The sequence below is a fragment of the Mesocricetus auratus genome, unplaced genomic scaffold, assembly GCF_017639785.1.
Source record: "Mesocricetus auratus isolate SY011 unplaced genomic scaffold, BCM_Maur_2.0 Super-Scaffold_100003, whole genome shotgun sequence".
Lineage (NCBI taxonomy): Eukaryota > Metazoa > Chordata > Mammalia > Rodentia > Cricetidae > Mesocricetus > Mesocricetus auratus.
In genome coordinates, this window is record NW_024429188.1 from 48,968,406 (window position 1) to 48,993,805 (window position 25,400).

The following is a 25,400-nucleotide window of genomic DNA, read 5'->3' on the forward strand; positions in this document are numbered from 1 at the left end:
ATGGTGAAGAAATAACACTACAAATGGAAAGAATGGTTTCAGGTAACAGTCTTAATTCTTTCTTACATGGTTTGGCAGAGTTGGTTCTATTGTTGAATTCTGGTACTAATACTCTGAATTCCATAGGCATTTGTTAATTCATAAAACAAATAGTTTACTGAGTTGCTACTATATGTACAGTACTGACAGAAAGAAGTAAACAACTTGATCTCTGCTCTGGGAGAACTTACAGTATCTGGGGGTAGAAAAGACATAGATATATCTTTAAATGAATAATGCAAAACAATACAACATAAAACAGTGATGTAAACATGCAGGGATTCAGTCACACAAGAGTATCCTTGGGCTGGAGTGGTCCGAATAACGCACTGCTGATGGAACCTGAATGAATAGGTAGAATGTAGGGCTGCAGTAAGGGAGGAGGTGGTTAAACTAGGGAAAACGGAAGCAAAGTCAAGGAGGTGGGATTAGAGAAACATGTCTGGAACAGTGAGACATGCTCACTGAGTAAAACAAACAAACACACAAACAAAAAACCAGTGAGACATGGTTAGAAAGACGAGGTAAGGCCTATTTGAAGCCTTAAAAGGTGAGCTAAAGAAAGTCTACTTTTTCAAGCCTGGTGGTGGTGGTGGCTCACACCTTTAATTCCAGTACTGGGGAGGCAGAGGCAGGCAGATCTCTTTGAGTTCGAGGTCAGCCTGGTCTACAGAGTGAGTTCCAGGACAGCCTCCAAAACAATTCAGAGAAACCTTGTCTCAAAAAACAAAACCGAAGGAAGGAAGGAAGGAAGGAAGGAAGGAAGGAAGGAAGGAAGGAAGGAAGGAAGGAAGGAAGGGACTACTTTTCCATAAGAACATGGTTTCAAAACAGAAGTGGTTTTACAGTGGAGACTATATGACTGACTACTAAGTCTGAGTATCTGATACCTGTGGCACAGTAATCTGCACTTAAACTCCCCCGGGTCACCTAGATGCACAATCATCTATGGGAACCATTTCTCTAGGCTAGGAGTTATCAAAGTACATGGGGCTAGATAGTAAACATCCTAGTGCCCTAAACTACATATGGTCTCTGCACACATTTATATACACATCTATATATGGATCTGTATTGTACAACCTTGTTAAAAAATCAAAACCCACCAGGTAGGTGGTGGCACATGTCTTTAATCCCAATACTCAGAGGCAGAGGCAAGCAGATCCCTGAGTTCAAGACCAGGCTGGTCAACAGAGTGAGTTTTAGACCTACATAATGAGACCCCATCTCAAAAAATAAATGAAAATGAAAATCCATTGTTACCTCACTGGTTATATAAGAATAAGCCATTGCGACATGTTGCCCCCTGTAATGGGCGATGAAGAGGCTATGAACATTTTAAATCAAGGTTGTGTTCCACCCTAGAAAGTAGTCAGAAATTCAGGCGGCATGTTTCCCAATGTGTGATGTTTGTTTTAATCCTTTTCTGTTATGTTTCTAGCAATGTACTCCTATTCCAAGATTATATATGTTGTTAACACAAAGAAAGGGATCACTCCATGAACTAGTAGCCTATTGGTAAAAACTCTAAAATATTGCCCTTCATATAGCCATTCTACCTTGAGTGAAACTGATGAGAAGAGAAACGACCATTACCTATAACCTGAGTTTCCTTAAAACCCATTCAAGGCCCCAAAGTGGCTCCTGGACATTGGAGTAAACACGAGTAAGATTTTCCCATTCTTCCATCCTCCACTATAAAGTTTAGCTTCAGGAGACAGGAGAGAGGAAATGACAGGAGCCTGCCCAGCTTGGGCAGCAGAAAGGAACTGCCTTAGTCAGAGAAATCTATGCACCGCCCACTCCAGAAATGAAAATTAGGAAAATTTCAATTGCATGAGGCATTTCTCCTTTTATTTGCCTAGAAGTAGCTTTAGTGATCAAAACCTGCTGTCCTAGTAGGGAAGCATCTTTGAAACTGAAGGGCTTACCATCTCCATGGTGCAGATCCAAATCCACATAGAGAATACGGTCAAATTTCCGTCGCAATCTTAATATTCCCAGGACAGCATCATTGAGATAACAAAAACCAGATGCTTCATCTCTGCAAGAAAACAAGTTGCTACAGCCAACAATTGAAAGCAGTCCAAGAGAGTCTTAACAGCCAAGCGCCTAACCTTTGAAATCTAGTCCCACAAAGTCCCCCTTCTTTTAAGAAAAACAGAAATTCACCTATAAGGATTATATAGTAAATGGTCCAGAATGATCAGAAAATGAAATATTTCAATAAAGTAAATATCAGAATGATTGGTAATGTTTCCCAATCACAATCCCAGTGGTTTCAAAAGTATTAGGTTATTATAACTATATTGAATAAAGACAAGTTTTCTCTGACAATTAGAGGATCATTAAAAAAACCTTGTAGTTGCCTAGGGTCATAACAATAACTACTGATTTTTCACTTGTAGCACTCTAAGATAGCTGAGACCTAGGTGGGGCCTTGAAGACAATTTTTACAGAAGATGGAGATTGTGTTCTTTGTATGAACTGCATGATACACCCCACAAGTTGTTTGGTTGTTTTTTTTTTATTTTAACATGCCTTGGCACTAGTTACTCATTAAAACTGAGTGTAGAACAGACAAATGCATAACCCTTTGGGTACATTAATGTAGTTGCCTTTCTATGAATGTAATTTTACAATGAATAGCGAAGATACCTTTGCTAAAGGTATTTGTTTCACAAAAACCATTGTCACTGACTTCACTGGAACCCTGTAACTTTTTTGTATTGGTGCTGTCACTTTATCCTCTTATCAACATTCACTTGTTCTTTTATTACACTTTTATTGAGCCCTGATGATTTACAAATAGAACACTATTTATCAAGAGTGTATTAGAACTTAGAACTTATTTTAAAGCCTCATTCCAAGTGCCACAGTTTCTTTTGCTTCCATAGACACTTCAAATATCTAGCAACGTTCTATTTCCCATGAGATTTTATTTGAAACATAATTCTAGGCATGGACACTTGAAATGGTATCATTGCTATTGTGAGAAACGTTTCTAGTGTCTACATAATATAGAAAACTTCATGCAATCTCTTTCCAGTGATATTCTACAGTCTAAACCATGTTTTGGCTCACATGCTGAATTGATGAAGACAGGTACATTGATGAGCAGCAAGCTGGTAAAAAAAATCACTAGACATGGCCTGTGCTTCAGTGAGGGAACACAGCAATTGTCCTGGCTAAATGGTTTGTTCTTTCATATACAACAGGGAAGAAACCAAGGAGAGAAAGGATGAGTTTAATCACAAATTCTCTGAAAATTAAACATGTAGCTCTGAGTGTACTTGCTATTTTCTAGTTCTGAAAGCTTACATTTTATAAATCTTCTGTCTTAATACATAAAAAGAGTAAATGTGTTATCCTACTGAACGACAAACACCTTTGAGATAAACCAGTAAATGCTAGGCAAAAGGAAGAAAGAGACGATGGTCATGAATAACGATGTCCCTAATACTGACAGTTCTGAAGTTCTTCATTTTCTGTGGGAATGTGTAATCTTTTCCTACCTTACCAATTAGATTATCAAAATCTCATAAAGCAGGCTATGGTGGTATACACATGTAATCCCAGCAGTCAGTATGCATACACACAATCATAAATTACAGGTAGGCCAGCATGGGTTACACAGCAAAAGCATGTCTCATAAAACCAAGGGCTGGAGATAAAGCTCAGAGGTACAGCAATGACTGACATGTACAAAACTCTGGCTCTGATTCCCAGTATTAAAACAACAACAAACAAGCAAGCTCTTAGATTACAGGAGTTTTATTTTGTTTTGTTTGGGAGGTTATTTGGTTGGCACTTCCACATAGTAGTCCATCACTGAAGGAAGTCAGGACAGGAACTCAAACAGGGCAGGAATCTGGAGGCAGCAGCTGATGCAGAGGCCATGGGGTGGGGGAGGGGCGGGGGAACACTGCTTACTTTTATTCTCATTGGTTTATAGAAATAAATACATATTTAGTTAAGATTGCTAAAATTCCCACAAAATGAGGAAACTGAACTTTCAAGACTTCCAAATTGCTAAACAGTAATCTTTAAAAACCTATCCTAGTGCCAGTGTGGTGGTGGTGCAAGTCTTTAATCCCAGAAAGCAGATCTTCGTGAATTCAAGGCCAACCTGGTCTATATAGCAACTTCCCGGCTACCCAGTACTACATAGTTAGACTATCTTTTTTTAAAACTTCATTTCTATTTATTCTTTGTGGCTCTCACATCATACATCTGGATCTCATTAATCTCCCACTTCCTTTTGTATCTACCCTCTGCCCCTGCAATCTACCCCCAAGATAAAATAAAATAGAACTTAAGAGAAAAGGAAAAAAATCTTGTCATGGAAGTGTAGTTTTAGACAGTGAGTCACACAATGTACCCTTTAGTCCATATAACTTTACTTGCAAATGTTCATTGCAAAGAGTCATTGGTCTGCTTCGAGGCCTCTGGTTTCTGCTATACCATGGTTACTGAATCCTCACTGGGGCTCCTCTCAGGGATCCTGTTTTTGCCTGGTGTTGTGGAGATCCTGCAGGACCAGCCCCTTCATGTGCCCCTGCAGATGAGGCAGATGTTGGGGTGGGCCAACTCATAACCCTGGTTCTGGGCCTGGGCAGTTGCAGGGTTGGTCTCTCTCTCATCCTCACCACCACGACCAACTCTCCAGCACTGTCCCAGGTAGCTCATGCTATGCAGCAATGAGCAAGGGGGCAGGGGCTAGTTCTGCTTTCATGCCCTTGGGCTGGCTCACTAACACCTACACTACCAGGGCCACTCTCCTGAGTGCTGCAGCTGGTGAAAGACAGGGTCAGTTCTCCTGCTCTTATGACCTCAGGCACAGCTTTTCCAAATGTCAGTGAAGGGCAGGGTGGGGATTGAGGGTAGTCTCTCCCTTGCCACCTTATGGCAGATGAGGGTGGAGCCAGAACTCCCAAGCTCATATTCTCAGGCTGATTCACCCACACCCTGTCAAGAGGGTCAAGCTGTGCTGTCCAGGCGAGGTCCAGGGACGAGAGTGGAGGGCATCTTTCCCTTGCCTCACCACATGGAAATGAAGGGGGCATGGCCAGCTATCCCACTTTCACAGAAGGGTAAGCTCCCTCATCTGCCACAGGTAGCAAGGGTTGACGGGCAAGGGGGGGGGTAGTGAAACTCTATCTTAAAAAAGAGAGACAACTATTTTAAGAATTCATACAACAAGGACATCTGCTCCACTATGTTCGTAGCAACATTATTTGTAATAGCCAGAACCTGGAAGCAACCTAGATGCCCTCAACTGAACAGTGGATAGAGAAAATGGGGTACATTTACATAATGGAGTATTACTCAGCGGAAAAAAAAAACAATGGAATCTTGAAATTCACAGGTAAATGGATGGCACTAGAAGAAACCATCCTGAGTGAGGTAACCCAGTCACAAAAAGACAAACACAGTATGTACTCACTCATATATGGATTTTAGACACAGATCAGGATAGTGCCAATCTGCACTTCCACTGACAGACAGTCTGGGAAACAGGAAAGAACCTAAGAGAAATATGCATAGTACCCCAGAGAAGAAATGAGGCAAGATCTTCTAAACAGATTGGGAACACGGCGGGGGTTGGGGGGGAGTGGGAGCTGGGAAGAAGAGAGGGGGAGAAGAGGAAGAGAGAATAGGTCATGGGGGAACAGGAAGGTTGAGTGGGGGGTAGAATAGGGGGAAGAGGGAATCATAGGTTAGAAGACAGATCTGGCACCAGTGAGACCTCTAGTGATCTAAAGGGATGACACCAACTGACAAGCTAAGCAATAGTGGAGAGGCCACCTTAAATGTCCATTCCTGATAATGAACTTGATGTCTATAACCATCCTGGAGCCTTCATCCAGTGACTGATGGAAGCAGAGGCAAACACCCACAGTTAAACACTGAACTGAACCTATGGAACCCAGTGACAGAGAGAGAGGAGCGATGAGCAAATTGGCAAAGAATGGGCAGGCGAAACCAGCAGAGACAGCTGATCTGAACAGGGGAGAGCTCTTGGACCCCAGACCGACAGCTGGGAGGCCAACATGGGACTAATCCAGACCCCCTGTATGTGAGAGTCAGTGAGGAGGCCTGGGCAACCTATGGGACCCTGGGCAGTGGATCAGTGTTTATCCCTGGCATACAAATGGACTTCGTGTGTCCATAACACAAAGAGGGATGCTCTCTCAGCCTGGACTCTTAGGGGAGTGCCTGGCCCCTGCCCTGAGTAAAATGTCAGACTCTAGATATCTCCTATGTGGAAGGAAGTGATGATAGGGTGGGAGGCTGGGGGTATGGTGGGGGGGGGGTGCGGGAGGAGGGGAGGGAGAGGGAAGTGGGATTGACATGTAAAGCAAGCTATTTAAAATTAAAATAATAAAAAAGAAAAAATAAAAATAAAAAAGAATTCAAGAGCATATAATTTATGTATATATTTAATAATTAAGGATAATTTAATAATTTACTTACTAAAATCACTTATATCTTATTTGTCAGTTATAGGTATAATACATAGGAGTATTTTCAGTTTACTTGAATATGTTCTTCCTAAACATTTTACAGGTTTACTGACGGAACAAGCTAACATTACTTCTCCCAAATGTTTAATAGTATGCATAATGTGCATTTGTTTAACCAAATTAACCCATTATTATGGCAAACTTTATTTCAACAGTAGTTGTGTTTTGTATTCTATCAGCCTAAGATAATTTGTAAGATCTTAAGGTAACTGAAAACTCTGGTTGATGCCTATTTTAATTATTTTGAAGGAAATGTTGAAGCAATAGCACAGAACCTTGGGCTTATATGTATTGACTTCTTATTTGTGCATGTGTATATGAGTGTATGGTACATTCATGTGTTTATGTGTGGTCATGTGCACGTGGTTACACATGTGTGCACTTGCACGTGGAGGTCGGAGGTTGATGCTGGGTGTCTCAATTTCTCTCTTATTTACTAAAGAAGGGTCTCTTACACAACTTGGAGCTCATAGATGCAGCTGAACTTGGAGCTCATATATATAGCAAGTCTGGCTAGCCTGCTTGCCCTAGGGCTCTTCTGTTACCACCTCCCAAGCAGTGGGATTACAGGTAGGCCACCAAGCCTACCCAAGCCTACCCAGCTTTTATATGTGTTGGCGATCCAAACTCTGGTCCTTATGCTTAGACAGTAAGCATTTCATCCACTGAGCCATCTCCCTAGCTCTGCTTTTACTTTTTAAGTTACAGAAGGATGTATGTATGTATGTATGTATTTATGTATGTTAGTTAAAGGATGTGTTCTTTTTGCCACCATAGAGGGCTGTTGTACTATAAAGGATATATATGCATTGTGAAGGGCACAGAAAGTTATAGAGGGTTCACAAAAGAGAGTTTTGTTTTAGGTCAAAGCTGGCTATATTTTGGTGTGTCATAAAATTTCTGACAAAAACTTTAATTTCAAGCATACTGATGAAAAACTAGCTTTGTTATTTCTGTGTTTAAAGACAAAGAATTTTGGATTCTTAGTCTGTTCTTAACAGCAAGCTGGAAATGGCTTGCTTACCTTCTGGAAAATCTTAGATAACAAAGATTCTATGTCTTCTCAGAATTATCTTCCATGGTTTCCTACCTTCTACTTAAACTGGCCTCACATATGGTAACCAAGCCCTCTTCTTTGGTTATGTTCCCATATTTCTCTGTTACTTAAGAAAGAAAAGTCCTCTCACCTACAAAGGAGCTAAGGGCTTTGGGCTTTACCACCACTTCTATGCTAATATGGAAAATATTTTACTGTTACTTGGGTAGAACAGACAGCCAAGCATTATTTTTAACAACCCATCATTCTATCTTAATCAAGTCTCAGAGGGCCAATAGGGAAAAAAACCACAAAGGATTTTTGTCTGACCTCATAAAAAAGAGAGGCACCAAGACTGTTAGCTTTGTGTGGTGCTATTATTGTAGCATCGCACAGGTACAGCCATCAAGTCAGAAGTGGTGATTTGCCTCTCCTAGGTTAAAATGGCAAAATGTTACCAATATAAATATTTCAGAAACTGTATGCTGTATGAGATCATCCATGTCTCCCCTAGCCATGATATGTTTCTATTTGTCAGAGTTCAGCTTGCTGCTTTATCAAATGTTAGACAAGTAGAGGACCCATCTGTGAGGACTACATGCCAACACCCCTAGTGGGTTCCTGAAACCCTGGAAAGTACAAAACACTTCATGTATGTATGTATGTATGTATGTATGTATGTATGTATGTATGTATGTATACACACACCGTGTGTGTGTGTGTGTGTGTGATATTGCTATGATAAAATCCAAATTATAAATGAGGCACAAAAAAGATTAATAACAATATCAAAATGGAACAATGATAACAATGCACTATAATAAAAGGCATATGAATGCAGTCTTGTTCTCTATCTCTTCAGATATATTTTAAAACATTTATCTCCTTTATTCTTACTTTATGTATATAGGTATTTTTCTTGCATGTATGTCTGTGCACATGCCTATCACCACATGTGGAGGTCAGAAGAGGGCATTAGACTATGAACACCATGTGGGGAATGAACTTGAACCTGGGTCATTTGAAAGAGCAGTCAGTGCTCTTAACCACTGAACCATCTCTCCAGTCCTTCTCCAAATATATTAATGTCCTGGAGTGGTCATGGGTCATCATGAGGAACTAAAACTGAGGACTGTGAAATCTTGGATGGGGTCGTCTTAGTTAGGGTTTCTGTTGCTGTGATAAAACATCATAACCACAAACAATTTGGGGAGGGAAGGGTTTATTACATCTGACAGCTTGTAGTCCATCATCCAGGGAAGTCAGGGCAGGAACCTGGCGGCAGGAAGGCATGGAGAAGTGCTGCTTACTGGCTTGTTCCTTGTGGCTTGCTCGGCCTGCTTTCTTACAGAACCTGGAACCACCTGCCCAGGGGTGGCACCACTTATGATGGGCTGGGTCCTTCACAGTCTAATCTGGTGGGAGTACTTTTTTCAACTGTACTCTAGCCAGTACAGGGGTCTAATGCACAATGTTTTCACTCAAATTTTCAGTAGTTTTTTTTTGTTCAGTGTTAACTTGATCTTAACTGTGCTTCTATATTTTGAATCTTGTATCTTCCTAGTCAGTAGTTTTCAACTGCAGATTCATACCATTTACCTAATATGAATGTTTAAGATGTAGTCTAGATTACTGAATCTCTTTATTTGCTTTCCCTGATAGAATCTGGGTATAATCTAACTAAATGCTTGATACATTCATTTTACACTGGATCCAGATTTTTATATGCTATTTCTGAGTCTTTTCCCTATAAACATAATGTTCATACATTTTTATAAATTAGACACAACACCCTGTCTTCGTTGAAAAGAGTTAATCATTATGTTTACTGATATTTTGTTGACAATTTTTGGATTGGCTTTTATCTTGTTTTGCATGCCACAGAAACAACTACATCTCCTTGTCAGCTGCATTATTATTCTTGTAATGAACTCTCATCAGATTTTTCCCTTTAGAAAATGAGCAGTAATAAGGTAACCACAGCTATTGTAAGTCTTTTGTCATCTACGGATTGCTTTGCATGTTTTCTTTCAATGCTTCCCTGAAAATAACTACTCCCAGCTATAAGCTAGAGGCTTCCATCTCAACAAAATACTCTCTGAGAGCTCTGACAGCCTCATGAGAAAGAACTGTGCTGGGTACTTTTGTGCACAAGCTTCTGTCGGATAGTTTACTTTCTTTTATTATGTGGTCCTGAGGATGGGACTTAGGGCCCTATGCACGCTAGGCAGATGCTCTACCATTGTGCTAGCTGTAGCTCCAGCCCTGGTTTACTTTTCCCCCTCTTTCCTCCCTTCCCCTTCCTTCCTTTTCTTTTTTTTATCATTTTTATTTTAATTTTAAATAGCTTGTTTTACATGTCAATCCCAGTTCCCTCTCCCTCCCCTCTTCCCGCACTCCCCTTCCCCCCACCCTATTGCCAAATCCTTCCACATAGGGGATATCTAGAGTCTGTCATTTTACTCTGGGTAGGGTCCAGGCACTCCCCTAAGAGTCCAGGCTGAGAGAGCATCTCTCTTTGTGCTATAGGCACATGAAGACAGTTTGTATACCAGGGATAGACACTGATCCACAGCTCAGGGCCCCATAGGTTGCCCAGGCCTTCTCGCTGACACTCACATTTGGGGGGTCCAGATCAGTCCCATGCTGGCCTCCCCACTGTCAGTCTGGGGTTCAAGAGCACTCCCTTGTTCAGATCAGCTGTCTCTGCTGGTTTTGCCAGCCCATTCTTTGCCAATTTGCTCATCACTCCTCTCTCTCTGTCACTGGGTTCCTTGGGTTCAGTTCAGTGATTAGTTGTGTGTTTGCCTCTGCTTCCATCAGTCACAGGATGAAGGCTCCCGGATGGTTATAGACATCAAGTTCATTATCAGGAATGGGCATCCACTATTGCTTAGCTTGCCAATTGATGTTATACCTTTAGATCACTCGAGGTCACTCTGGTGCCTGATCTGTCTTCGATCCTATGATTCCCTCTTCCCCCTATTCTACCCCCACCCCCTCAACTTCCTGTTCCCCCATGACCAACTCCCTTCCTTTTTACCCCCTCTATTCTTCCCAGGTCCCACTCCCCCCCACCCCTCGCCGTGTTCCCCATCCATTCAGAGGATCTTGTCTCCATCCTCTTCTCTTGGGTACTATGCATATATGCATATCTTTTAGGTTCTTTCCTGTTTCCCAGTCTCTCTATCTGTGGAAGTGCAGACTGGCACTATCCTGATCCATATCTAAAATCCATATATGAGTGAGTACATACCATGTTTGTCTTTTTGCGACTGGGTTACCTCACTCAGGATGGTTTCTTCCAGTGCTATCCATTTCCCTGCGAATTTCAAGATTCCATTGTTTTTTTCTGCTGAGTAATACTCCATTGTGTAAATGTACCACATTTTCTCTATCCACTCTTCAGTTGAGGGGCATCTAGGTTGCTTCCAGGTTCTGGCTATTACAAACAATGCTGCTATGAACATAGTGGAGCAGATGCCCTTGTTGTATGAACCTGCCTCATTTGGATAAATGCCTAAGAGTGGAATTGCTGGGTCTAGTGGTAGATTAATTCCCATTTTCCTGAGGAATCTCCATACTGATTTCCAAAGAGGCTGTATGAGTCGGCATTCCCACCAGCAGTGGAGGAGTGTTCCTCTCTCTCCACATCCTCTCCAGCATAAATGTGTTTTTGATTCTAGCCATTCTGACAGGAATAAGATGGTATCTCAGAGTTGTTTTGATTTGCATTTCCCTGATGGCTAAGGATGTTGAGCACTTTCTTAAGTGTCTCTTGGCCATTTTAGCCTCCTCTACTGAGAATTCTCTATTTAGCTCTGTACCCCACCTTTCAAGTGGATCCTTTGGTGTTTTGGAGACTTGTTTCTTGAGTTCTTTGTAAATTTTGGAGATTAGCCCTCTGTCAGATGTAGGGTTAGTGAATATCTTTTCCCATTCTGTGGCCTGCCTTTTTGTCTTTTTGACTGTGTCCTTTGCCTTACAGAAGCTTTTTAGTTTCAGAAGGTCCCATTTGTTAATTGTCGATCTCAGTGCCTGTGCCACTGGTGTTATGTTTAGGAAGTGGTCTCCTGTACCAACTCGTTGAAGAGTATCTCCCACTTTCTCTTCTAAAAGTTTCAGTGTGGCTGGATGTATGTTGAGATCTTTGATCCATTTGGACTTAAGTTTTGTACAAGGCGATAAACATGGATCTATCTGCAGTCTTCTGCATACCAGTACCCAGTTATGCCAGCACCATTTGTTGAAGATGCTTTCTTTTTTCCACTGTACAGTTGTAGCTTCTTTGTCAAAAATCAGGTGTTCATAGGTGTGTGGGTTAAAATTAGGGCTTTCGATTCGGTTCCATTGGTCTACATACCTATTTTTGTGCCAAGACCAAGCTGTTTTCAGGAGTATAGCTCTATAATAGAGCTTGAAGTCAGGTATGGTGATGCCTCCTGAAGTTCCTTTATTGTATAGGGATGTTTTGGCTATCCTGGGCCTTTTGTTTTTCCATATAAAGTTGATTAATGTTCTTTCCAGGTCATTGAAGAAGTTTTTTTTCTTTTTTGCAGTCTCAGGGACAGAACCTACAGCCTCACATATTTGAGACAAACATTTTAGGACTGAGAAACACCCCTAGTTCTGATTGAATAAGTTTAAACAAGTTTGAAGCCACACTAGTGAATAGTAAACTAAGTTGAAAATTTGAAAACTAGTTGAAAAGCAGGTGCATTAATAATACTCCTAACTCAAGCCTGAAGGGCATAACTATTAATAATATAGATCCCTCAAGGATTTGATGAAGGATGATCAGGAGTTCTGTTTGGAATATCTGTTTGTTTTTTGAGACAGGGTCTCATGGCTGGCCTGCAACTCACTATATAGAACAGGCTGGCCTTGAATTTGTGGAGGTCTTTCTGCCTCTGCCTCCTGAGTACTGGGAATCACAAGCATGAGCCATCACAATTTGCTGACCACCTAGTATTTTCCAGAGCTTGTTCTTGTTATAACTTACATCCTAGTCATATTATTACATTCATGGTGGTATCTCATTGAGGATTTGATTTGTGTTTCCCTAGTGACTGATACCAGACATCTTTTCAGATTCTGGTGGACCTGTGTGTGTGTGTGTGTGTGTGTGTGTGTGTGTGTGTGTGTGTGTGTGAAATTTGCTGTTGAGTAGTAAGGATTATTCATATTTTCTGCATAGTAAGTCCTTATCAGATAATTGACTGGCAAATATTTCCCCATCAGGTAGGTTGTCTTTTAATTTTCCTTAATGTTCTTTGATACATAAAAGTTTTTAATTTGAGGCCAGTGACATGGCTCAGTGTATAAGGATACTTCCCATATAAGCCTGTTGACCCAGTTTTGATTCATAGACCCTACGTAAATATGGAAGAAGAGATCTGACTCCACAATGCTGTCCTCTGACCCCTTTACATGTGTACTGTGGCACACATACTCACACACATTATGCATGTGTGTGCGTGTGCATACACACACATTTTAAGAGGTCTTATGTTTGATCAACTCAAGTTTATCTATTTTTTCTTTTAATATTTTTGTCTCCAAGTAGGTAGGGTTACACGTATGTATCACATCTGGCTTACTTGTTTGACACGGGATATCATTCTATACCCCTTAGATTTATTGTTATTATTAATTTGGATTTTTTGAGACAGTCTCACTGTGTAGCTCTAATTGTCCTGGAAATCACTGTGTTGATCAGGTTGGCCTCAAACTCTCAGATATCTGGCTACTTCTACATGCTGAGTGCTGGGATGAAGGTGTTCACCACTATGGATTTGAATTTGTGATCTTCCTGCCTTAGCCTCTGCAATCCTGGGATTATAGCAAAGCATGGTGGTGTACACCTTTAATTCCAGAACTCAGGAGGCAGAGATGGAGGTGGGTGTATCCCTGAGTTCAAGGCCTGACTGGTCTACATTATGAGTTGGAGGCCAGCCAAGACTGCATAGTAAAAGGCCCTGTCTCAAAACCAAAACCAAACTAAAAACAAAACCAAAAGCAAACTCCTTCTTAGCACCACCACCAAAAGTCCTGGGATAATAGGTTTTTACCATACCTAGTTCATTTGGCCACATAAAGACACCTCAATTACTGGACGCTAAAGCAACTGACCTTTGGTATTACCGAGTAACAGATAGCTCACTTAGTTTACAGGAACAACAGTACCTGAGAGACTTTTTCATACATGTTTGTTTTGGTCCACTCAGAAGGATTATGATTACCTAAAGTACTTAGGAATGAGTGATATTGTCTTAAACAAAGGGAAGGAATGACAGTATTGAAGTTTATCGGAGACCTGTTTACTCTGGAAAGCTGAGATGGCTAAGAAATCTCTCTCACCTTTTGTTTTCCAAGAAAAGATTAACCACGGGGTTCACCCTTGGCCCATTATTCTAGGATAAAATCCATCTCTATCCTCCTTACAGTACCCATAAGATTTACAGATAATTCACTTGTTTGTCTGCCCCTTTCCTGTTCTTTGAGATGGTTCTCATTTATGAATGTCATCCCCATTGCAATAGCTGAATAAATAATTCCCTTAGTTGTCCACTGCATTTTTTTTTGGTGTCATGTCATCACCAGCACACATGTTCAGGAGAGAGACCAGATTCAACATACATTTTTTTCTGAACACTCTGGGGAATGAGTATGCAGTTTTGTGATCAGGCAGTTGCTTAAAAAAGTAAACATATACATTCAAAAAATAAAAACCAAAAGACAGAGCTCCACCTACCTTCTTAAATGCCTCGATGAGCTGTGATTCATAAAGTCAATCTTTAACACAAAAGCATAATGCTCAATCAATTGCATTTACTAGATTTTATGTCCATTAAAGACCAGGAACACTCATGTTTTTAATCCCAGTACTCAGGAGGCAGGGGCAGGTAGATCTCGAGTTCATGACCAGCCTGGTCTGCAGAGTGAATTCAAGCACAGCCAGGGCTACACAGAGAGACTATGTCAAAAATAAATAAAAACTCAGGGACACCTGGGTCAGGACATGAAGACTTTTAGGTAAAACAACAGGTGCTATCTCATTCTTGCAAAGGCACAATCTTTTACAAAATGTTTGGTGCTGGTATTTATTGATGGGCATTTAGAGTATTCCCAATATGTTTCTTTTACAAGTATTCTGCAACAGAGAATCTCAAATATGCCATTTTTGAACATGTACAAATATATATGAAAGACTATTATTAGATGAGTAATCCCTGAAGCAAAAGGTTTCACTTGTAATTTAATTAAAATTGCCAAAATTGCCTTGCATGCTGTCTATAATTCTGAGTAATGTGTTAGCAAACTTTTATGCATACAATAATCTAATAAATGGGAAATTGTGGGAAAAGTTAGCATTATAGACTTCTAATTATGTTTTCTCATTTGGGCCTTTCAAAAAGACTTAGTCATATGTCTGTTTTCTCTTTTAGCGTTAGCATACTGCTTAACATTCTTTGCTTTCATTATATCTATTTTGGAATCAGCTGAAAATACAGTTTGGCTCTATTGGTATACAACAAAAATATCAGCCAACATTTATTGAATGTTAGCCTGTGCCAGAAACTGTACTAAATGCTTTCAATGGTGTTGACTCAGTCAGTTCTCACAACAGTCATGTGAGGTAGGTACTATAATTATTTCTATTTCACATACGAAGAAGGTAAAGCACAGAGAAATTAAGTAACTTGTCCAAAGTCACACAGCTAGGAAGTGGCTGAACTCAAACTGGGATTGTGTGAAAGCATTGTATGAAGATGTGATTGACATACAAAGAGCTGTACTATATATGCTTCATTACATACATTTGATGAGTTTGTAAATAAGCATACATTTGAAAAATAATTAGAATTCATGCCATAAGTCTCTAAAATGTCTTTGTCTTTACTGCTATTTATGATAAGAACACTGAAGATCTATCCTCATAGCAAACTTTCCAAGTATACAGTATGTTATTGTTAACTATAGTGTTTTTGTGAGACACCAAATTTCTAAATGTCTATCAATGGATAAATGTTTAAAGACAATTCAGTAAACACATAAGGACAGAGTGTTATTCAGGCTGTAATAAAGGAAGTTTGCAGCACCATGGATGGGCTTGTAGGGCATTATACTTAGTAAAGTAAAAGCAGACATTCAAGAACATCTACCATATGATCCCGTTTGTACCAGGAAAAGTATATGGCTAAAGTCTTAGCAGCAGAGTAAAACGGTGGCTCCCAGGGTTAGGTGGAGAGGAAACTCAGAAATGCTTGAACTTGCATTGCGGTTGTCTGGATCTTTAGCCTACATGTATAGTCATCGTGATAAATAGTTTTGGTATCATTCTATCTCGGCTCTTGCTCATTTCCTTCCTTGTGATTCTTACGCTTTTGATTTATGTCAACTCCCCTTTCAACCATTTCAGTCTTGTTAATGTAGGTCAAGTTCATCTATTTCCTATGATTTTCCAATACTTGGCTCTTGTTTCCCATGAATACTTTGCTGATTTATTTATTTATTTGTGGTGTGTGTGTGTGTGTGTGTGTGTGTGTGTGTGTGTGTGTGTGTGTGTGTGTGTGTGTTTGTCTCTGTACCCTTGGCTATTTTCTGTATGTTTGGACTTAGAGATTTTTGACTACTGAAATGGGCAACTACTGGTCTTTTAGCAGCAACTTACACCCATCAAGGTTTAATCACTTTAGCTTTCAGTAAGGTTACTTGGATTTCAGATTAATGAGTTGTTGAAATTCTCCCCAAATTCAGGTAAATGATCCAGGTCAGATTTGCATAAACTTCCATGTGATTTCTGCCTCTATAAATTAAATTTAGCCACTGATCTAGAATCTTCACATTTATAATTTATACAGAAATATGTGTGACAAATGATTAGGTCAAGAAGGCCCTAATTGTGAATACAAACAAATTCATAAAATGTTTGAGAAAAGTACTGAAAATGTGACCCACAACATAAAATCAATGTGACAGCAGCATAATTCTCTGCAGTTTTCCCCTTCTGTACCATTCGGTATGATAGGCAGTCACTACTGAAGATAGATGAAGGCTTGAGAGAGTAGAGAGGAGGTGATATTTGCCTGAAATGTATCAAGAAAACTGACTCTGAATCCATTACAGTGTGAAGTACCAGAAGGTCCATTTTAGAATTGGGCCATATTTCCCTTGGGATAATTATACAACCCAATCAAATGGGTGAGAAGGTATGCAGAATTCTAGTTCCTACCCAGGAGCTTAGATACCTCATCAACAAAAGAGTCACAGTGGTGAGTGGGCCCTTGAAAACTGCCATAAGATTAACTGGGCCGGGGAATGAATTAAGTAGATGGGTGATCATGAACTAAATTCACTAGTTGTTTTCATTGGACACAGAAGGTCTTATTTTTCTGGCTCTAAGCTTCTTTTGGACATTTTCCTTAGATGGCAAATAGAATTTTCCTGCTCTAAAACATGTTTTTATTCATAAAATGTAGACTAGCAGATCCAAAGTCTTTACTTGGCTGGTGAATTTTTCTTTTATGTACTTTGCTTTTTTTTAAGAAAAAGAAGCAAAGAAGAACCCCTACAGGTTCCAAAGTCATTTCCTGGGATGTACCCTAAGTTTATCCTGGTTCAGTCAACAGTGTCTGCATCTAATGCTCTTGGTCCAACGGAGTCGAGGAGGCTAAAAGCCCACACAACTAACTCTCAGTGACAGAAGCAGCAATATTACTTGTGATTCACTCTCTTGCACTTACTAAAGCACAAATGTATAGGTCCTCATATTTGTGAAGTGAGTACTAACTGAAGCTTTCTCTCCAGCTCTCAATTTTATTTTACCTTATTCTTTTAATGGCTTTTACATTGTATTATATTTACTTATTTGCTGGGGGAAAGAGCATATGTGTGGAGGTCACAGGACAACTTATGGGAGTCAGTTCTCTCTCGTGTGGGTCCCAGGGATTGAACTCAGGTAGTCAGGGTTAGCAGCATGTGCCTTAACTCACTAAGTCATCTCACTAACCATCAATTTTTATTTTAAACTCATTTATTGAACTCAAAAGTCAGTGGCTTAGCTATGATCATAGGATGGAGGAATTAAACAACAGTTTTAGTGTAAGTGATGGAAATTGGTGCCTGTTAACCTTTCTAGTTAGAGAAAACACAAAGACACTGGCAAAGCAGCTGTCCCAGGCACAATGCATATGCATTTGTATTTCTGCACCTGGTCTTGGCACACAAGATTGGTGTCTCAAGAGCCAAAGACTTTGTGTGCTTGCATCCCCAACCTGCGTAAGAGACCCAATTAAATTGACTGGAGTTTATATTAGGTGTGGATAGGAGGAAATGCCATTGTGTTCCCTGAACTAATCACAACCTCTGCCGAATCAGAGGAGAAGGAAAGCACTTGCTTTAAAAATGTAGTGAAGGCTTTCAGACTTTCTGGCTTTGGTTGATGCAAATTTAGGGTAATTTCTGACACACAAGAAAAACATATGGATGCTCCTCAAATATCCTTTTGCTCCAAGCACTATTCTCTTCCTCAAAGTTTGGCCACGGATCACCAAAGTTGTTCAAAACTCGGACTAAAAATATGTAGGGTCTTGTTATAGCTATACTAGCTAGATGGAACACAGGTTGAACATCCCTTATCCAAAATGCTTGAATCAGAAGTGGTTCAGATTTAAGAGTTTTTCAGATTTGAGGATATTTGAAAAATCCCTAGTCCTGGAAATCTCAAATCCAGAAAAAGCTCTGAACCCTACCACTTTCTTTTTTGTGATACTGGGTATTGAGTCGGGTCTTCACACATCCTAGGTAAACACACCACCACTTAATATGTATTTTCCAAGCCCAACCTAAAGTTTATGAATGTTCTTTCTATAAGTTTCTGAAAATAAGAGCTAAATTCCAGAAGACTATTTATAATATTGTACCTAAATTCTACTTATCATCTTTCATATACAGATAGTGACTTCCTAGGAAAAATGGCAATTAGTTCAATTTAACAGTTAAGGAATTTTCCTTAGTAGCCTCATATTTAAAGAGAAGCATCATGCTAAAGACAAAAAGATAAGGGCTTTGCCTGGTACTCAAAGGCCTGATGGAACAAGGCTTGGAATTTTTTGACTACTCCTAGAGAATGGACCATTAGTCCCCAGAAGTTCTGTCATGGTGTCCCAGCCTTAGGCAGGTGGCCTAAGAGGGGGCAGTGTATGCAATCAACCTACAGATAGGTGCTGAGGAGTTGTTCCATGTTCTGGGCTTATAGACAACACACAGTATCATGGATTTTGCCCTTAAAGTGTTTACAATTGAGTTGAATTGAGCTGAAAGACAGTATTTATTTATATGCATACATACATACATATATAGTTAATAAGTGTTCAACTATATGGACTAGACTATGCTTTCTCAGCCTCCCAGCATCCAGCCCTAACTGGGAACGCCCTTCTAAGAGTCCCTATGGACTTGTGGTCTCATGTATTCTCATTAGCTCCAACTGAAACAAGGGAGGAAAAGGCTATTCCTCTTCTACAATTGAAAAACAAGATGATTTATGCCCCTGGGTATGTAAAGAATTGACCTAAGGTTGCAAAGCCCCAAGCAGTCCTCTCTGCTCTCTGCTCTCTGGTCACACATTTTATACTGCCTGTTAAAACTTCTTAAGCATGAGTCTGACAATTTGACTGCCCTGCTTAAAAGGCCCTCGGTAGGTCCCATAGTACAAAGCCTTTCATAATTTTGCTTAGGTTTTTACTTCTCAAGAAGGCCTGTGATCTCACTATTCCAAACTTTAGCCACACTGAACTTTTCTCTGTTTCTTTTTTGTTTTGTTTTCATTTTATTTTTAAATTTAAATTAGAAACAAGGTTGCTTCACATGTCAATCCCAGCTCAACATAATACATGCCCCGGAGCCTCTGTACACACAGGCTTAGACCCAAAGAACAATTTCTATATTCTCTGACCACCCGCTTCTCATCCTGGAAGACCTGGCTGGCATGACATCCCAGAAGTTCCAAGTAGAAGAACTTGATCTCCCCTATTCTATGTACCCAGTCTAAGTAATTTAATGGATCATCTACCACAGTACTTCTCCAAGTCCATCATGACAATTACTTCTAGCACCCATTTTCCCCACTAGACCATACACTGTTTGGAAGAAGGGCTATATCATTACCTAGAACTTTCTAAGAACTTACCAGAATCAACTTTTTTAGAGATAAAAATTATTTATATTGTTTTCTTTGAAGAAATGAGGGGGGAAAGCCTCTAGCTGTATAAATGTGACCAACTAGGACAATGCTGGAACAAATCATTAATAAATGAACTGGTCAGCACCCAAATCAGGAAATTTTAAGGGGCTGTGATTCACTGCCCAAATGTCCACTCCCTACAAGAAATAAACAGAGACAAAACATGGATTTTGTAGAAGCTAGCCTGGGGTCTGAAGAGCCATGCCATAAGTTCTTAAAATAAAAATGTGGAAGAATAGTACATGCTTAATTAAATATGAGTAATAATAAGTTAGTTATAGCTGTGTTATTTAGTAGACACACTCAAAACTAAAATGACTTGAAGTTACCTGTGAAACAGGTGGATGTTACTCTGGTGAAACTTAAGGCTGGTACCCAAAAGACAATTCATAAATGTGAAACAACTCAGGAGGCTGCTCTTTTGGAAAGCCACATTGAAAGGGCTTCCTTGTCCCACAGCACAGCATGAACTTCTGGACACCTGAACATAACAGCTTATTGTGCAGTATCAAGCGGGATCTGTGAAATCATCAACTGCTTCAACTTATCACTACTATTTGAAACCCATGAACAGGTTTTCAATTCAGAAAGTACCACTTCCTGGTATATTAGTGTCTGCAGTGACAGGCTTAGGTATAAGAGGTTATTGCTATTGGTTATATCACCTTCTTGTGTTGATGATGAAAATACAAAAATGTAGCACAAAGTCAAGTGTGGTGGTACATACCTATACTTCTAGCACTAAGGAAGTTTAAGAAGGAGGAACTTGAGTTCCAGGTCAACCACAGCTACAGAGAAAGTTCAAGGCTAGCCTAAACCACAGAGTAAGTTGCTGCCTCAAAACAAAAACACAAAAAGTGCATCCCCCAGGGATGGAGAGATGGTTCTGATTCCTAGCATAAATGCTGGGTGACTCATAACCGCTTATATTCCAACTCCAGAGATCTGCCATCTCTGACTTCAGGGACCACCTGCACTCATGTGTACACACCCACACACAGACATACACATGGATACACATAACTAAAAATAAAACTATTCTTAAAAAACAATAAACATAAAAATATTTTAGAAGAAAATTTATATGGAATTCCAACACAGAAAACAAAACAAGCTAGTTGCCAGGAATATGGCTTATGGTTCAGTTAGTAAAGCACTATACAATATAAGCAGGAGCACTTAAGTTTGTATCCTCAGCACCCACAGAAATAGCTAGTGCAACATAGTCTGTGACTATAATCCCGGCACTGGAGAGGCAGTGCTGGCTAGACAGTTTAGTCAGTCAGTGAGCTCCAGGTTCAGTGAGAGACCCCTTAAACAATTAGGTCTCAGAGAGCAGTTAAAGAAAATACCTAACATTGGCTTCTAGCCTCCACACACAACATAGCACATATGTGCATACACGAAAAACCAGAAAAGACATAGGACAAGAAGTCAGGTGACATTTGGGGGGTCCAGAGCCCTATTTATTCAGCTATCCCTTATTTTCTACAACTGCTTTGGAGGCCCTTCAAGGAATACCTATAACAGGTGCCTTGGGGAAGGTTTTGATACATGGGACAGGGTAGAATCGGTGACTTGAAGCAATTTTTGACTCTGAAATATGACAGTCCTCCTTCATTATGACCTGTCTGAAAAATCAGGATCTTATTCAACCTGTACAAGAGTTGGGAATGTTTTTTTAATCCTATACAATTTGATGGCTTGGAAAATCATACACATTGTGACAGAATCATCACAATTAATTTAATTAGCATGCCCTTCACTTGAAGTAATTGTCACTTATTTTGTGTGATGAGAACAATTAAGATGTACTCTAAGAAAGTCAGAGATACAATAAATTATTAATTATAGTCAATGTGCTATGCATTAGATCTCAGAACTTACTCATCTTATAGAAACTGAAGCTTCTTATTCAACACCTCCCCTAAGCCCTTGGCAACCATATTCTACTCTCTGTTTTTGCCAGCTTGACTTAGATTCTACGTGGGGTTTTTTGGTGGTGATGGGGACTGAGCTCAGAGCTTCATGCATACTAGGGAAGCACACTGTCAGTGAACCTCACTAGCCCAGATTCTTGAATTTAAGCTAGATCACGTGATATTTATCTTTTGTCTTTTTGTGTCTGGCTAATGTTGTAAATTCACCCATGTCTTCTTGCAAATAGCAGAATTTCCCTCTTTTTATGGCCTGTTCATATTGTATTGTATATATACAAATTGGAGGAGTAATTTTGAGGGCAAACTTGGATTACTTCACAGTAGGGCCTGGGGAACAAAAGAAGCACTCCCCTCGCTTCCTTCCTCGGCACACAAATCTGTATTGAGTACACTCTGCCGCGCAGTGAGAATGATGAACAAAACAGATTAATACCCTCTTCTCAAGGATCTCATCACATAGGAGATCTGTGGAACAGATGGTAAATAGGTTATAAAAATAACAAGAAAACAGGACATTGATTGGAAAAATAATGCAGAAATATGACAGAAGAACGGGGTGAATTATGGCTTAGGCATCTTGGTCAGGGAAAGCCTTTGAGGAGGGCACCAGAACCAAGACATGAAAAGTGAAAGAAACTAGCCATTTGAGACGGAAAAGGCTCTCAGTCAGAGGGACTGGGGCTGCAGGAGCTCTGAGGCCTGAGTCTTCCAGGTTTGTGGAGGCAGCTGAAGGCAGCCAGTGCGGCTCAGGAAAGGAGGGTGAGCACACGGGCACAGGAGGTGTACAGGACCAAATCAATGGGGCCTGGAGACAGCAAGGAGGTTTGACTTCCCAGAGAGATGGCAAGGTCCTGGAGGGCTTTGTGCACAGGAAGGGTAGGCTCTGAAGGAAGCTGACCTCACGGTACACAGGGTTGCTGTGCAAGTTTTCAGTATAGGGCAGAATGGACTGAAGCGAGCCAGGAAGATGTAGGTGAGGCAGAAAACTGGGGGAACAGAACTGTTGCTGAGAAATGATGAGAAGTTTTCCTGAGGATATAAAGCAAAAGAAGCTGCCAGGAGGAGGGTTTCTCCAGGGTCCCTGCAGCTGCCAGCTTTGACAGTTTGCCGTGCTGTCACTGAGAGATCACACTGAGCCTCCTGACTGAAGGTCCTTTTCACTCAATTAAGTACTTCTAATTGCTCACAGGAAGAGATGGCAAAAGGCAGGAAGGATTACTTTCCACGGGAGTGCCTGTTTTCCAGTGCAAAAGCCCACCGGTACACTTAGGAGCTACTTTGCCACAGTAAGCAACCCTAGTCAGTTTTCTCAAGCCACAACCTTAAATGCAGCTGCCTATCTTCCCCAGTTCCTAAGCTAAAATGACCAAGTGACACTGGAAATAAAACACATACTCAACAGTAGGCACACCATCAAACAGTTAGGGCTCCCTCGTGGCTATGCCTTTCTTTGACTTCTCTCAAATTGCCTTTCTCCTTCCATACAGTGCTTATCATAAACTTACCAAGATCCAAGGCCCCCTGTTCAAAATTCCATCTAGAATAAAACTCAAAGCATGACCATGAACTTGGCATGACATGACTCCTAGCAGTTTATCTAGCCTCTTGCACCACTGTCCCCAATACTTACTCCAGCCACACTAGCCTCCTTTTGGGTTTTACAAATGTTAAGGGGCTGATGGTGTGCATCTGCGCTTATACATTTGCTTTTGAGGAACTCTCAAACACTTTCTGAAGTAACTGTATCATTTTATAGTTCCACCAGCAGTTCACGGTTGTTACAATTTCTCTATGTCCTCACTTACACTTGGAAGTCTTTGAATCTAACATCCCAGTGGGTGTCAAGAGGGACCTCACTGTCGTTTTAATTTGCGTTTCCTTAATGACTAGTGATGTTGAACATCTTTTCAAGTGTTTATTGGCCGTTTATGTCTTCTCCTTGAAAAAAAGTTTATTCAAATCCTTGCTCATATTTTTACTTTTTTGGAGACTGTCCTTGAATTCGTAATTCTCCTGCTTGCATCCCAAGTGCTAGATTGCTAATGTTTACCATGGACTGTACTTGGCTTGGACCAATTGTGTGGGGTTTTGCAGGTTATTTTTTGGATTTTTAATAAAAATTTTATCATTTATTGTAGAAAATTAATTATCATAAATGTGAAGATACTTTTCTGGAATCTGTTTTTCTCCAGTACTGGGGATTGAATCTAGGGCCTCACACATGTTAGGCAACTTATTTCTGGATTCTTAATTCTAAATTCTAGCCACTAGACCACCAGAGAAGCATACAATTCTTAATTCCATGACATCAGTTTGTATTTCTGTTCTTAGGCCAGTACCAAGACTTCAAACTTGCTCGTTTCCAACAGTGCCTTAGGTATCTGATACTTCATGTGAATTTTAAAAGCAGTTTGTCAATTTGTTCAAAACGTCAGCTGGTCAGGTATGGTGACACTCCACCGTACTCCTAGCACTCAGAGGCCAGAGGATTTGGTACATAATGAGTTCAAGGCTAGACTGGCCTAAATGAGAGCATGTCCAAAAGACGGGAGCTGGAATTGTGATAGGATTCATGCTGAATTGAAGAAATGCTACTGAGGACCATAAAATCCAGAAATATGAAGTATATAATGATTTTAAATAAATTTACTAAGCTGTGCAATCATCATTATAAAGTAGATTTAGAACATTTTCATCTCTCCAGTAAGATCCCTCCTGCCTACTAACAACTAATCCCTGTTCCTATTCCCAGACGTGGGAAATCTCCAATCTACTTTCTTTTTCTATAGATTTGGTTTTCTGTACATTTTCTATAAATAAAATTATAGATTATCTGGTCTTTCCTAATGGGTCTCTTTTATTTAGAATATTTTTAGACTAGTAAACTATATGTTTATTTTACAGCTAGTTTTTAAAAATATTTTTATTTGAATTAGAAACATGCATGCTTCAAATGTCAATCCCAATGCCAGCTCCCCCTCCCCCGCCTTGTCCCTCCACCAGCCCCACCCCCACCCCCTACCCCCAGCCCAATACCCATATCATTCCCCATGGAGGGTGAGGCCCTCCTTGGAGGGATATTTCGAATATTTTTTGAGACAAGGTTTCTCGGTATAGCCCTAGCTGTTCTGGAACTCTGTAGACCAGGTTGGCCTCAAACTCATAGAGATTCACCTGCCTCTGCCTCCGGAGAGCTGGAATTAAAGACATGCACCATCCCTGCCTGGCACATATTTTTTTTAAATTATGAGTATTTTATAGAATAGTTTTAGACTTACAAAATAGGAGAAAACATATAAACAAAAACCCCAAACCCCAAGCAGATAGAGCAGAGTTTCCATACATACCTCCTTTCATTGTGAAACTATAGTATTCCTAGCATCTTTCATTGACATGGTGCATTTATACAATATTGACACTATTACTAACTAAAGTCCATAGTTTACATTAGGGTTCACGCCTATCATCACACGTTCTTTAATTTCTCACAAATATACGATGCCATATGTTTACTGACACTGAGTCATATAGAATAGTTGCACTGCTCTAAAAAGCCTTTGTGTACCATCTGCTCACCCCTTCTCTCCTCTCCCACCTTCTCTGAATCCTTG

The 25,400-nt window shown here is 40.2% G+C and overlaps 1 protein-coding gene across 4 annotated transcripts in view; it reads right to left on the reverse strand.

Annotated features, from left to right (window-relative positions):
* The window catches only part of Hdac8 (histone deacetylase 8), a 226,750-nt gene that overhangs the window by 152,590 nt on the left and 48,760 nt on the right, over nt 1-25,400 (reverse strand). For all 4 annotated transcript variants that reach the window (XR_005876782.1, XM_021233603.2, XM_005081213.4 and 1 more), the window contains exon 5: nt 1,971-2,083. Coding sequence is in view for 3 of the 4 variants with exons in the window: in XM_021233603.2 (XP_021089262.1) it covers nt 1,971-2,083 (113 nt within the window). In the remaining variant the exon portion in view is untranslated. The remainder of the gene's footprint in view (nt 1-1,970; nt 2,084-25,400) is intronic.